The 14,286-nt window shown below is 48.9% G+C and overlaps 8 protein-coding genes across 8 annotated transcripts; 2 read left to right on the top strand and 6 right to left on the bottom strand.

Annotated features, from left to right (window-relative positions):
• Window positions 1-1,099: 1,099 nt before the first annotated feature.
• FSUBG_12060 (uncharacterized protein) lies at window positions 1,100-1,975 on the top strand (the record flags this gene model as incomplete). Its single annotated transcript, XM_036676811.1, has 3 exons — window positions 1,100-1,715; window positions 1,762-1,861; window positions 1,912-1,975. The coding sequence occupies 3 exons, from the start codon at window positions 1,100-1,102 to the stop codon at window positions 1,973-1,975; spliced, it is 780 nt and encodes a 259-aa protein (XP_036532469.1).
• Window positions 1,976-2,266: 291 nt separating this feature from the next.
• Window positions 2,267-2,838, bottom strand: FSUBG_12059 (uncharacterized protein; the record flags this gene model as incomplete). The annotated part of the gene is made up of 2 exons (XM_036676809.1): window positions 2,267-2,717; window positions 2,768-2,838. The coding sequence occupies 2 exons, from the start codon at window positions 2,836-2,838 to the stop codon at window positions 2,267-2,269; spliced, it is 522 nt and encodes a 173-aa protein (XP_036532468.1).
• Window positions 2,839-3,441: 603 nt separating this feature from the next.
• Window positions 3,442-4,326, bottom strand: FSUBG_12058 (serine threonine kinase; the record flags this gene model as incomplete). The annotated part of the gene is made up of 1 exon (XM_036676808.1): window positions 3,442-4,326. The coding sequence occupies one exon, from the start codon at window positions 4,324-4,326 to the stop codon at window positions 3,442-3,444; it is 885 nt and encodes a 294-aa protein (XP_036532467.1).
• Window positions 4,327-4,813: 487 nt separating this feature from the next.
• On the bottom strand, window positions 4,814-6,490 carry FSUBG_12057 (major facilitator superfamily transporter; the record flags this gene model as incomplete). Its single annotated transcript, XM_036676807.1, has 2 exons — window positions 4,814-6,191; window positions 6,255-6,490. The coding sequence occupies 2 exons, from the start codon at window positions 6,488-6,490 to the stop codon at window positions 4,814-4,816; spliced, it is 1,614 nt and encodes a 537-aa protein (XP_036532466.1).
• A 1,433-nt stretch (window positions 6,491-7,923) lies between these two features.
• On the bottom strand, window positions 7,924-8,941 carry FSUBG_12056 (zinc-binding alcohol dehydrogenase domain protein; the record flags this gene model as incomplete). Its single annotated transcript, XM_036676806.1, has 2 exons — window positions 7,924-7,943; window positions 7,990-8,941. 2 exons carry the CDS (start codon window positions 8,939-8,941, stop codon window positions 7,924-7,926), a joined length of 972 nt encoding a protein of 323 aa, XP_036532465.1.
• Window positions 8,942-9,290: 349 nt separating this feature from the next.
• On the top strand, window positions 9,291-10,553 carry FSUBG_12055 (C6 finger domain protein; the record flags this gene model as incomplete). The annotated part of the gene is made up of 3 exons (XM_036676805.1): window positions 9,291-9,383; window positions 9,431-9,733; window positions 9,780-10,553. The coding sequence occupies 3 exons, from the start codon at window positions 9,291-9,293 to the stop codon at window positions 10,551-10,553; spliced, it is 1,170 nt and encodes a 389-aa protein (XP_036532464.1).
• A 993-nt stretch (window positions 10,554-11,546) lies between these two features.
• FSUBG_12054 (microsomal epoxide hydrolase) lies at window positions 11,547-12,876 on the bottom strand (the record flags this gene model as incomplete). Its single annotated transcript, XM_036676804.1, has 3 exons — window positions 11,547-12,118; window positions 12,183-12,601; window positions 12,659-12,876. 3 exons carry the CDS (start codon window positions 12,874-12,876, stop codon window positions 11,547-11,549), a joined length of 1,209 nt encoding a protein of 402 aa, XP_036532463.1.
• Window positions 12,877-13,626: 750 nt separating this feature from the next.
• Window positions 13,627-14,271, bottom strand: FSUBG_12053 (uncharacterized protein; the record flags this gene model as incomplete). Its single annotated transcript, XM_036676803.1, has 2 exons — window positions 13,627-13,895; window positions 13,941-14,271. The coding sequence occupies 2 exons, from the start codon at window positions 14,269-14,271 to the stop codon at window positions 13,627-13,629; spliced, it is 600 nt and encodes a 199-aa protein (XP_036532462.1).
• Window positions 14,272-14,286: the final 15 nt, after the last annotated feature.

The raw sequence follows: 14,286 nt of genomic DNA, 5'->3' as shown, positions 1-14,286 counted from the left end.
TCAGCTTACAATGCATGCAGATCAGTCAGCCCTAACGCAAGCTAAGTTTCTTTACCTTTGGTTCGGGGATGCAAAACTTGTCTTTTTGGAAGGCCCCCAAAACTCTACGGCCTTCCCCAGCCTCTGAGTGGTCCAGCTCTAAATGCCGCAAACCCATGTCCCTTGCTGTTGACATCATTAGCATGATCCCAAAGCGGATCACTACTAGACTTGTGTAAGTGTGTAGTTCACGAATATTGTAACTCGATATGTTCTTTGCGACTTTGGTCGTTTACTTGAACCAGCCGTCTGCAGGTTTGAATGGCAAATCTTCTAGAAAGCTGCCTGTGCGGCCTTAACTAGAAATATCGTTGCAGTTCAATTCTTGTGTCTTGTTGGAATACTCGATTGAACCGTTTTTATCTCACACTACACACTTTTCAGGCCTCTAATGCCAAACCGATCTCCGCAGAGACTGTGGGCGAATTCTTCTGGAGTGAAGGAGGCTAGACTTGATTTCGCCTTGGCCTAGTTCGATCATCGCCCCATCTAACAGCATCGCCACTTTCTAGTGCCCGCTTACTACAAACGTATGCAGAAAGGTCATACCATGTCTTGCATATCAGGATCGTAAAGGATTTTAGTAGCAATGCAAAACATGGAATTCCGTACTAGCACAGCCTTCCTATTCGAGTAGTTCGTAAAGTCCACTGCGCTAGTCCATCCAATAAGCTTAAACATAATGCGAGCGCCTGGAGTCCGAAAGTTTAAAAATCCTTCTAGGCTGACATATGCAATTATGCATATCGGCAGTTGTGTAAGCGCTGCTGATCTCCTGAGGGAGCGAGATCACTTCCTTTTGGAGTCGAAGTGGATTGTAGTGGTCTGGTTACTGATGTAATTGATGATAGCTTCAATGTGATGATTGTGAGAATTGCTGGAACGGGGCAAATCCTTCGAATGAGCAGGTTTTTGGAAGGCATTATCAAGATATGACCTATCTTGGAACACTGTAGTGCTGCTTCAATTATAAATTCTCACCGATTCCTCACATTGTTTCAACATCACTACCGAACAATCTCATCACTTCAACTCATATACTTCACTTACCATTGTCAACATGCTTCCCAGCCTTCTTCTCTTTGCCCTCAATGGCTTCGTCAGTGCCTCTCCTACTGGCCTTCTTACCAGTTTCCATGATCTGCAGGCCAGAGAGATTCATGCTGGTGAACTTCACGCTCGTGCCCTAGTCAATCACCCCAAAGACCTCATCATTGACTCAGGGGATCTCAATGACTACATCAAGAAGCACCCTAACTCAGATAGCGTTGTCTATCTTAAAGACAAACAGTCCTTCGTACCATTGACAAGCGTCTCAGAAGTCGAAGACAAAGAAACTAAGAACGACAAGTCTAAGCGTCAGTACAGTAGCCCTTGCTACGTCTATGACCAGTGGCAGGCCCGCGACTCCCAGTCCTACTGGGGTCCGTGGGAGACAGCTTCTGGCTGTCTGTACACTGGCTTGAGTGAAGGTTCAGGTACCCGAACTATCAGCTGGTCCAAATCGGTCTCGGTTGAAGTCTCGGGTGGCTTAGATTGGAACCCCATCAAGGATGTCTTGGGTGTCTCTCTTGGCCTTGCTGTTACAAACACTTGGACCGATGGTGGTAAGATCGACTGTAACATCCCTGCTGGATCAGTCGGTCAGATCTGGGCCCAGAAGTATCTGGGAGAAGGTAGGTATCTGCTCTTGTTTCTTTGAGAAATGACTAACTGGAATAGCACATATGTGGAAGAGAATGTGCCAGTCATGCGGAGTCTCTGGCCAAAAGTGTCTTGGTGACTGGGAAGAAGCTGGATTTGTCAAGGCTCCAACGGATGGGTATGTTAAACTTTTAAGGTCATATGAAGCAAAAGGCTAATGCGGTCCAGTTCCGATCCTGGCAAGAACCTCAATACAGGCTGCAGTACTGGCAATGATAATGTCAAGTGCTAGAGCTGGCTATCTTTACGATGTACTTTTGGGACTCTTAGTTAGGAAATGGTCGTTTGCAGGCTCCAGCAGAAGTTTGGGACTGAGGCGCATTGAAATTCAAAGTGGAAAGGTTACTATTCAAACAGTAGATGCAAATGTCACTCGTTAGGTGTAACTCTTATCTGTCTCCACTATCAAATAGTATTTGACTCCAGTTATCAACAATAATGAACTAAGTTCTGGTAGTTATAAGCTCCCATCCAACATCGCGCCTCACTGTCTTGGCAGTCTACAACAATAATGCTTGAGAGACTAAGGTACAACCTCCTTACCCTGTAGCATGTCCCAAGTCGGTTTTGGTAACAACATGTCCTCTCCATGCAAATATCTTCCAGCCTCTATCTTGTTCGCGACATATTCACGGGCAACAGACTCGATCTTTTCCCAATCCAGTTCTGAAGTCCCAACAGCTCTTCCGTCCTGAGCAATCCTTGACAAAACATCAGCGACCCAGGTGCGGCATCGCCAGTTCGGGTCGTTCTGCACGACTGGTGTGTTACGAATGATGTCCACAAGCTGATCTTCATCTTCGACCTTGGCGATCACGATCCGGGCGAGAAGTCTGGTCGTGCTTCGAATATTGGGAAGAGAAAGTTCCTCATAAACCCAGCCTCCAACTGGAAGATTCTTGACGTGGTAGCGCATGCCAGGAACTTCGGGGGTCGATTCCTTCTTGGGCCCGACAAGAAATCCCCAATGGTAGCTGTTACTAGATTAGTTGAGGAACGGTGAGATTGGTCAGGGAATATCTACCGGCGTTCTGGATTGTTGACAACTCCACTGGGGTACAAAGCGACATAGAGTCGTTTCTTATTGATAACCATTTGAAGAAGTCTTGGTTGCGAAAGGTTGAGAAAGTTCCGTCGATTGGTATTACATAAGGTAAGGGAGAACTTGGTGACGGAATCCTTCGTCTGGTACAAAGCAACGTAAAGACGGCGGGTTTTACAGGACCCAATTTGGCATTGCTGCGGATGTGACAAGACAAGAGCTAGAATTGGAAGTAGTAGGATATCTCTATTTCTGTTTGTCTTGTAAAAAGATTGTTTAATGCTGGCGTGAATATGGGAGAAATGTATTGCATACCAGGGAGAGTCTATAGTACTTTGATGGTCCCCCGCTTTATATGACTTCGCCTCCAACTTCGTGTCGAGGGGGTCACTTATTTTAGACTCTTGCTTCCAACCAACCTCTGGGTCAACAGACGGGCGCTTAATTGCACCTGACGACGCGCGCGCCAATGGAGGCACCCACGTTGGCCATTAGCTATTTTTGGACTCAGTTTTGTCAGGCAACCAACAGCGCTTTTCCTGGCGGTGTTTGCCATTTTACCTGCAGTGGGAGCTTCAATCGAGATAACTAGTGTTGAGGGACAACATAGATAAGCATGTTCACTGTATTCTCTAAGCATCCAAACTTGTCACTCTTCAGACATCTCCCCACCATCTGTCCCTCGTCTTCTCCATCTCTAGCTCCACAGGATATGAATCCAAAAACTTGGTAAGCGACTCTTGCCAGCCCTGCCGAATAAGATTTCCCAACCATGCAGATGTATACTCCCAATAGTACGGATACCAACCGGCAAATTCCCAGTCGACGATACCAACGACTTGATCCTCCCGTACTAAGATGTTGAAAGGGTTCAGATCTCCATGAGTAAATACAGGCGGTGGCCACGGGCCGTCTTGTTTCATAATCATTTCTTTGATGTCTCTCCAATCCTGATCATCGACACGGTCAGGGTGATCTTGAGGTTGAAAATCATCGCGCAGCCATCGATGAAAATCTTGAACAGTCTTGAATGGCCCAAATCTTGGTCTCGACCGTGGTATACGAGAGTCGCGTAATGAACCGCCTATACAGCTCTCAATCCCTGCATTGGGGGCTGGAGTAAGAGACCGAAGTTCCTGAAACATGCGCCGTAGCTGAGCAAAGATGTTTGATCGATCAGCGTCTGACAAGTCTCTCCAGGCATCTGCTATGCTTTTTCCCTGAATGCGCTGCATGACTATATGCGCTCGGTTCTTGTGCACGAAGGAGCAGTGAACGGTTGGGACAGGAATAGTAGTCTTGGCTGCTACGAACTCCATGGTAGCAGCTTCAGTGAGGTGGACAAATGGGCCCTTCTTGACGATGAGAGATTTTGAGATGGGGATGCAAGGCCCATCGTGTTTATAGAAGCGCGCGGATGTTTTGAGTGCAACGAGTGTCAACCAACGACGAGGCAATGTATTATTGATAGCCAAGGAAGATGTTCCTTCGTGTTGAGTGGCCGTTTGGTCGGGCGGAGGGACGTAACCTGTTGTTGACATGCTGGAGGCCAGTGACGCTGGTACCAGTTGCTGGGCTCACAGAGTCTTGGTGATTGGCTGGCGTCTAAAACCTGGAGGAATCAATGGGGTATGTCATCTATCGGACTTGACATTCGTGGTGGGGATGAAGATTGGTCGATTGACGAATGGTCTGTTGACGGAAATTTGATCGTGCACGCCTGCTGACTAAGACAATTACTCCGTAAAACGCGTCTTCCGCGTCGCGACAAGCCCAGTGGGCAAAGCTTGATTAGTTACCACACAATGGAATGGATGATCAACCTTCTAAAGGTAGTCTAAAGACCCACTATAGTATACCTTACAGGCCTAAATCTCTTCATTGTTTAGGATAAAGATCGTAAGCTGGAACACATTTGCATAAGATGATTTAATGGATATCAGGTATTGCGATAAATTGCTATGGGATACAAATAGACACTCAACGTCTTCAGGCGCTTTTTCTAAATACAACAAGTCTTTTGACTTTCTACTCCTCCTGGACCTTCTCTGTTGATCCATGTGTAGGGAACTGATCAACCTTGGTGCTAGCAAACTTGCGTGCAGGGACCTTGTGCTCGAAGAGGAGATCGAGCTCACCATATGTTCGACCCTTGGGCTCAGGAAGGCGGAAGAAGGCCCAGATGAAGATCAAAAGACACCATCCAGCCCAGAAGAGACCAGTCTTGGCGCCCCAGTTCCACGAGTTGCGACCGAGCATGCGGGGCATGAGGGTGTTGGTGACGAGACCGGCGATGTTGCTAAAGTTGCGGGCCAACACGATGGTCTTGGCCTTGAGACGAGTGGAGGAGATCTCGGCGACGATGGTATAAGCGATGGGGCCGATGGTCATGTCGTAGACAAAGGTGTACACGACAAGCAAGCTACCGATGGCCCAGCCAGTTTGCTCAGTCTTCTTGGCGAAGCCGAGGCCTCCGACTGCAATGAGGATGAAGAAGAGAGCGGCCATGCCGCAGATGTAGATATGGCGGCGACCGAAGCGAGCCATGAGGAACCAGGACAGAACAACGCCAACAGCGCCGACACAGTATTGAATGACGTTAAAGTCAAGAGCTCGCTCGGAGGAAAGACCAGCCTCGAGGTAGAACTGAACAGCGTAACCCATGAGGGAGCTACCGCAGAGAGCCTGGGCAGTGTAGCTGATGGAAGCGACTTCAGTTCGTCGAAGATCGCTGCGCATGAAGCAGTGCCAGTAGTTGGTTCCAGCAGAGTTCTCAATCTCCATCTGGTTAGTAGCCTTGAGAAGCTCAACCTGAGCATCAGCATCGAAAGGAATGTCGCACTGAGTGATGAGCGAGAGGATAGATCGCTTAGCATCCTCATATCGCTCCTTTCGTACTAGCCACCATGGAGACTCGGGAGCGAAGAGGGTACCGAGCATGATGAACGGAGGCCAAACCCACTGAAGAGCAAAAGGGATTCTGTAAGACCAATCACCGCCCATGGTGCTGAAGCCGCGAAGAACACCTGCGCCGATGAGTTGACCGATAACCCAGCAAAGGTTGACGTAGGCAGTAAGATACGGTCTTAGGACAACGGGCGCAACATCGGAAGCGTATGCGAGAGTGAGAGTCTGGAAAATACCCCAGGGCAGGCCGAGGAGGATGTTTCCAGCCAAGAGGACCTCAAGATTTGGTGCAAAGAAGGGGAAGAAGATGAGTCCAATCATGAGAACCTGACTCGCCAACATGGTCTTCTTGTAACCGAAAGCATCAGAGACCCAACCGTTGATGTAAAGACCGATGATCTGACCGCACATGCCACCAACTTGGATATAAGTCTGCCAATCGGCCGAAACAATACGGTTTCCGTTCGAGTCGACTTCGTTACCGAATTTCTGCTTGAATCTGTAGAGTATGGTTGTCAGTTTCATGGTCGACAACGTCGATACCAGGCTAACTGCAACTTACGCATCATAACCGTAAAAACTACCTAACAAACTCAAATCATAACCTTCCATGATGATAGCCGTTGAGAAAAGGAGGGAGAAGGCGATGGCCTTTGGGTATAGGCGGAGTGCATCGCGGATAGTGAGGGTATGTTCGCGATCATTGGCCTCGCGCGCAGCAGGGCGCTCGACTTCTTCAAAGGTCATCTTGTCGGGATCGACGTGCTCAACCTGAGCGAGGTCCTTTGGTGAAGACATGACTGTCAAGAGATGTGATGTAGAAAAGGATCCCTTGTATGGAGAGAAAGAAGAAGTTGATGCTGGGAAAGGGAAACAAGAGAGAAGCTGGGGAATCTGGGGATTCTTATGCTAAATCTCCACAAACGACCCGTCTCTCCAGGTTCTGGACGGTTCACCCCGGACCAGTCTCGCCAAGAAACATGTCGGCCCGACATCTCTTCAACGCGAGACTGAGCTCATCTTCGCCAAGAGCTGAGCCTCGTGATGGCTTCAAATCTCTCGAGATGGCTATGTCGGACCGACATGATCTTCGATTTCTCGTCAGACCATGAATTTTGAAAGGAATTTTGTATGGGGAAATGGGGTCATGAGATCGTGGAGTTTTGTGTCCTGTCGGTCCGATAAGAGCGAACTCACCCCGGATTTTCGACTCCAGACCGGGGCGTCCAAGGGGAGGATGATCTTTGCTTGTATTAGTTAGAGTAGTCGGACAAGACCGAGAATTTTGCATCCCCCTGACTTTGGCAAGACATCATTGACTGGTGAAGGGAACTTGTCTCGCCATTGATGTGAGAGCTGGGCTTGGCGGAACTTTAACTTTAATTTTTATGGCGTATTATGCTTATGCTAACACGCAGACCAAATGAATTATGCTTATGTTTATTCTGCGAAGAGGGTGTCGGGGCGAGGGGTATTTCATCATCGATGTAGGCCAACGTGACCTGGCTTGGTTCATGGTAAGGCGTCTTGATTGGTGCGTGGCAAGTTCGTGTCAGGAAGCGAGCGATCGAGGCCGCGGAGCCAATTGATCCACCCTTTCACCCGATCGCGTGGTATGGTCAAAGGTAATATTCGCTTAGGACAGTGACAACACGGTAACGTGAGTTGTACAGGGGCATTCTGTTTGGTAACTGGCGTTGGTGGGCACTGGAAGAAATGTCCGTTTTGGGTAGTTGTGCTCCCGAGGATCGGAGCGTGGAGCATGGTCTTGCGACAGGAGGAAGAAGAATTAGGTTTCCATTGACTTGCGCTATCATCTATTGAGCCGTTTTTATCCACGGGACCACGCAAAAATATCCTCGATTGGAGCCAAGCGCCATGAAACAAGGTTTTCAAATGCGCGAAGTTCCGAAACATAAGTGAAGGCTGCTGGGATTGCTGCAATTGAACCCTCTTGGAATTGGAGTGGCTACCCTATAGCGTCAAAACGATAGGGACAGATAACGCAGATGATTCCAACACAGCGCAAAGAACTTCACAATGCGTTTCATGTGGTTATTTCATTTAGAATACTCTACACACTAACTTTTAATTAATTGGTAATTATTTTACTTCCCGATAATGCTCCGCCGTGATGCCATCTCACTCCCCAATTTCAACCACTAACTTAGTACAACTGACTCCTTCAGACAATTTTTCCAAAGCGATGTTGATGAAGTCCAAACTTTTTCCTATGACCGTTGGTTCTGGGCTTGGTCTTATGTTACCATTGAACAAATTCTTGCTTGAATAAGTACCAATCCAATACTTGAACTGCTCCAGTCTTTCCTCTTCAACCGCCGACGGCATTACGAAAATAACCTCAACTCCGTCAACGTCTTTCGCGTCCGCTGGAATCCAGGGCGCCGACCCAATCTTGGCTGTGGTCTTTCCTTGAGCTGGGTTCAAATCAACGAACTCGTTCAATGTAGCCTGACACAGAGAAAGATCTCCGATCGCGAGGAAACAATGTCGAACGACTAGCGCGTCTTCTTGTGAGGCAGAGACAATTGACTCCACAACCTTTGAGTTTTTGTAGTCAAAAACACGATCGGCGCCAAGTGAGCGTATATAATCGTGATTGGCCGGCCCAGCAGTAGCATACACAGCTGTAAAGGGAGACTTGGGATCTTGGCACATCAAATGAGCTGTTTGTACGCCCATGGTACCGATGCTAGATGATGCGCCCCAGATAAGAAGCGCTTCTTTCTTCTCAACCTGACCTAGATCATGGGAATGAAGTTCATTATAAGATCTAGGAATTCCCATCATGTCCCATGCGCTAAGAGGTACTTGCACAGACACAGGCAGCGTCGCAGCATGATTCCACGACATGGTCTGATCTGGAAGACGCACAACATGTTGCCACGGGACAAGGCATTTCTCTTGGAAAGGGCCATAATCTGGAGCACATCCCTTCCAAGCGGAGGCAGAATATGCGGCAACACGAGTGCCAGGTTGGAAGCCATCATCGCCAGCTGGAACATATTGGCCGACTTCTACTACCAAGCCGGACATGTCGAAGCCAATGACGGTAGGATACTCTGTTATGAAAAGACCTTGATCGCGCATGATGACATCTGCTGGGTTGAGAGCGACGGACTTGACGGCGATGAGAAGTTCATCTGGCCCTGGCTTTGGCGTGGATCGGGGTTGTACTTGGAAGGTTTGGCCTCTGCCTGGGCAAATAGCAGCGAGATGAGTAGACATTTTGACTCGTAATTGAGAGTGTCTGAGGAGTGAAATAGTAAAGACAAAGAATGTTAAGATATGGGAAGGAAATGACTTCTTTATAACTGAATTGCAGCATTTCCATGATCTTTTCCTCAAATCATATTGATCTCTTCGCGATGATACCCAGAGTTCTTGGATCGTCAAGCTGCCAATCAAATCGTCGTGCATCCGCAAAACAGCTAGCGCGAAAGACCTCAACCAAGTTGAGGTTAGCGCATCGCGAAAATACCGTAGATGGTACCTCCAGATCCTGTCAGCTCAGGGTCAAATCTGCTCAGTAATGACAGCATTCCCCGAATGCGACGATTAGTAGAGCGTTGCGGAAATGTCTACGAATCGCATGGAACAAACGCGCCAGAAGAAACCAGCGCGGCGGTCGAGATACGGATGCCGTAATTGCAAGCTGAGAAAACTCAAGGTGAATCTACCCTGACATTTCATTGCGACTCAACTAAGCTTTGTCAGTGCGACGAGAGCAAACCGCGCTGTAAAAAATGTAGCTCGTTTGGGGTATTGTGTAACTTTGGGCTCAACATTCCCGATCTTCACCCAATTACTCCCGACACCGTGAGGGCCGTGGTTCGATGTAAGCCATCGCCTCAGAGACCCGTCGCGAGCGCTGTGTGGACCTCTGATGAGTACGCCATCTATCAGCTCAATGCGAAATGTCAAGACTTTGTGACGAGATACTACGCTCGAAGTCTCTTGACGCCGGATGATGGGAACATGATCGACGTCAATCGGAGGCTGTTCAGACTCGCCTTCACTGTAAGAGCTACGCTCAAACTGTGTCCAAGTAGACTAATTGGCATAGAACCCTTGCTTGATGCACGCTTCTCTAGCCGTGGCACTTACATACGACCGCTATCTAAACACCTCAGCAAGCTCACCCCGCAGTCTAGAGGAATGCTACCACTGGTCTCAAAGTACAGCGCTCTTTAACAAGAAGCTACGCGAACCTGTCAAGACGCAGGACAAAGACCCAATCTGGGGCACAGCGGCTGCGTTGGCCGTCTTGACGTTCTCATCACCTGATGCGTACAGGCCCGAGGACTCTTGGCCTCTAAAAACTGGCGACGATGACCTCGATTGGGTGTCTATGATCAGTGGGAAGATGTCGCTGTGGAATATGGTGGACCCTCTACGAAATGACAGCCTGTTTCGCGTTATGGCCGTTACGATTGCCCAGATGCAGGCGCCTTTGCCAGAAATCGGGATACACGGTATACCAGAGGAACTAGCCGCTGTCTGTCATTTGAAAGAGACATCTACGCTGGATAATCCTTATTTCTACGCTGCGCATGCAGTTTCGCGCATCCTTTGTCTACCGAATAGCCAAGTTACGACAGGGCAAACACAGCTTTTCACGCACAGAATCGACGGCGCCTTCAAGGAACTGCTCCTTGCGAGAGACCCTGTCGCGTTATTGCTGCTATATGTATGGTATCGCAAGGCAGGACGGAGTATATGGTGGGTCGAGCTTCGAGCGAGGGTGGAATGCCCAGCGATCTGTCTGTACCTACAACGCTATCACGCGGATGAGGTCGCGGTGCATGCGCTGCTTCAGAGCGATATCACAATCGGATGAGGTATTCGCGGGCTGGCTCGGACGATGCTAGGTGCGAGGTGCTCGGGAGGTCGTGCGATTGACGGGCTCGTCCATGGCCTAAACGGAATGCTTGTGTCATCATGCTAGCGGAGGTTACGCCTGATTACACGATACTGAGAGGCGGGCAAGCGCTGGTAGATACGACACGGGGTGAACTAGACACGGCTCATTCGCGCTTCTGGTGATGGTGCTCCGGAAGCAGAGCATCGACGAAAGGCAATATGACAACGGGAAAGGCAGTGGCGCTGGCGGAAGACACAGCTCAGGCCTCCTCTACGACCGCCGCGATAGCTTTCGACTATTGCTCGCTCTATGTTCTCTCGATCGGTCGCATCATAGTCCCACTCGGCATTGTTGGGCAACGGAGGATTGGCGCGGTGTCGATCTGGGGGGTTCGGGAGGGACACGTTGGATCAAAGACTTGGTTTGAAGTAAGCGGAGCTACGATGCGGCGTAGCAAGTGACAGTCGAGTTCGCAATTGCAGCGGTAGCGCTGTGTTCATTGTGTCGGAGGTATTGAATATAGAGAGAGGTTTCACGGTAGGGGCATGACGCGCTTTGCGGACCGCCAAGGCCAAAATGGGCGCGTCCTCCGTTTCGCCGTCGAACATCGTACCTCTAGGCCATGGTCGTTGCACAAACCGGTCTGTAAGAGATAGCAAAAGATATGACCACAGCTAACGGTACTTGAGGTGAATGCTAGGCAGTTCAACACCCCCCAGACCGCGATATTTCCACGACGCGACCAAAGATCGCGAACTGGTGTCACGTGCTCAATCATGTGAGACCATCAATGTACTGGGTACCTCTAGTTAGAAATAGGTACCTTACTTCAATAATTGACATGGCTTTGATCAAGGTCGAAAGGTAATGAGAGATTGGAATTTATAAGCTGATTAATCATAACTTAAATCATGAATGGCCGTTCAACCCATCTTGGAGTAAGATAAAGCGCCGCTATCTACAAGTCAATCACTGGATCTTCAAAGACCCATCCTTGGAGATCTGCTCCACAAACTCCCCAAAGTCCTTCAACAAATCCTCAGGCCTCTCCAGCGCAGCAAAGTGACCCCCTCGCTCATGATCTCTCCAGAATACGAGATTTCCCGTGGTCTTCACCCAGCTCACAGGAATAGGAGCAAGCTCAAACGGGAACCAGCTATAGCCCAATGGCTTGCTGATCTTCCACTTCGGGTGATCGTGGGCACCAGGGTAATCTGGGTCGAAGCGCTGCCGGTATGGAAAGATTGAAGTAGGAAAGCTGTCTGTAAGCCAGTACAGAGATACCGAGGTAAGTATCTCCTCGAGAGGAGGATCTTCATCACTCCAGCTCAGGAACTTCTCGCCGACCCAGGCTAGAAGCGCGAGAGGCGATGACGATAGGATGAGGCCGATGGTGCTTGGTCTTGTGGCATGCATCAAAGCGTAGGCGGTGCCCAGCTTGTCGAAGTCCTTTGCACGTTCGAGGCCTTTCTTCTCTGCATCTGAGACTTCACCCTGTGCAGTTGCAGGCTCCGACATGAGGCAGAAGTTGAGGTGAGCGGCTATAGAAAAGCGTGTTAGTCGTATTCTTCAGCCTCACGAACTGTTCAAATCTTGACCACATACCTTTGCACTCATCATAAGTAGCTGCGAGAACACGAGAAATCCTGCTTCCGATATCGCCTCCCTGAGCGATATAGCCACCTCCAAAACCGAGCTGAACCATGAGGCTGTTCACGATGCGGGAAACATCTCTGATACCGAAGTCCTTGTCCAGCGGCGGTTTATCCGAGAAAGCATAGCCTGGCAGAGACGGTACAATGACGTGATACGGGAGCGTCTCGGGGGTATAGCGCTCCTTGAGAATGGACAAGATCTTGAGAAACTCCAGGAAGCTACCAGGCCAACCATGGAGCATTACCACGGGGACGGCATTGGGTTTAGAAGAGAAAAGACCCGTAAAGTGGATCGTAAAATCGCCCTTCTCATCCTTGATGGGTACTGTCCAGTGGTTGAAGGAATTAATGTGCTTTTCCGCAGCGCGCCTGTTCCAAAGGTCAGACCTCGGCAATACAATTGTAGAGACAAACGACGCAACATACCAGTCAAAGTCAATCCAAGCAGCTTTCGCATCAGTCAGCCACTGGTGGTTGACACCATAATTATGATCTTTCTGCGTTGACTCATAGGTCGGCGGTCCAACTCTTCCCAGCTTCACAAGCTGCTTGAGCTCATCGACCTTGTCGTCCGCAATGGAGACTCGGTAGGGTGTTGGCTGGACCTGAGCGCCTTTAGGAATCTTTGCAAAGCTCTCTGACATTTTCAAAGAGTGATTAAATTCAGATGAGATGTTTTGGTTTTTTTCTTCTTGTTTAATTTACTGCGCTGCGAGGGGTTTAAAAGGTCACTGATCGATATGTAGTTGGTAGGGCGTAGCAGTCTTGCTGATAAATATGACCTCATTTTTGTAACCTAGGCTAAGCTGGGGGCCTCGGGCGGAGAAACATGCCGCAAAGATGCCGCAGACAAGCCACTCATGATCAACAACGATAGACTTTCGTAATGCATGCTACGGAAGCCTAGTCATTCTTCGAAATATCATGAGATACAACTTTCCCCCGTCTAACAAAAGTCTCCAATGTCCTTGCAACCTTTAGCTGCACTTACAGCCCGATTGATCCCCATTGCCAACGAAAACCACCAAGACAGCCGCATAACTGGTTTCATATATATTAGTATACCCAGCCACTTCTTGTAACTCTTGAATTGAAGATAGAATGTTACTTACGCTGCGCTTCCTGCAAATATCTCTGCCCGTTTCGCGTTTGTGATCAAGCCCACGCTCAACGCAAATAGTATCGTAAACCCGCATATGGTACCAAGAATTGCTGGTGCGGACTTAACATAGTACAGACTACTTATTGAACCGACTAGTAAGACCAGTGCGAGTAGTATGTTGACAAGAGCGACGGCTACCGTGATTGATCGTTCGTCAAAATGGCTGATCCGACGTCGGCCGTCCCGTGATAGTACTTCCTGATCCCAAAATGTCCGTATTAGTGAATAACTCTCAATCAACTGCAGAAATGAAACGCACTCGACCTGGCCAGTAAGCCCGGAGCAATTTTGATAATGGGTCGACCGCTGCTGGAGTCTTGAGCGAGACCAGATCCTCAGCTTCATCCAGGTAGTCCTTCCCTCTCCCTCCTAGTATGGGGTTTGGCTTTTGACCATCTCGTCTTAAAGAGCCCCCATGAAGCTCGTTTCGAACCACTTCAAGGGCTCGCTGATCGGGGCTGTTGAGCTGAGATATCTTGCTCTGTAGTTCCAGGGCTTCATCTATCAAGGTAAGTAGAAACTTATAGTTTGAACTATTCTACATACGATATTCTTTGATCTTGACGCGGAGCTGATTTACTAACTCCAGCATCTCTTTTGCTTCCGGTTTGCCTGCCTCGGCTTGTTCGTGCATCATTTCCCATGTTTCTGCAGCCTGCTCTAGTGCGGTGTCGTTACTACCTTCAACGTGCTTATCCCAGGCCTTCAATCTGCCTTCGATGCTCAACAATTCACATTGCAAATAAAGAAGATTTCGAGCACTTATTTCTCCAAACTTTCGAAATACCAATAGTTCTTGATCTCTGTCAGAAACGATCCAAGACGAAAGGGCTGCGAATCCAAGTGACGAGTGCGTCGCGGCCTGACCTGGATTCATCTCGATATCGAAAAT

This window comes from Fusarium subglutinans (assembly GCF_013396075.1).
Source record: "Fusarium subglutinans strain NRRL 66333 chromosome Unknown NRRL66333_c0000246, whole genome shotgun sequence".
Classification (NCBI taxonomy): Eukaryota; Fungi; Ascomycota; class Sordariomycetes; order Hypocreales; family Nectriaceae; genus Fusarium; species Fusarium subglutinans.
Note: the sequence above shows the minus strand (reverse complement) of the source record. Positions and strands in the feature narration are given on the sequence as shown.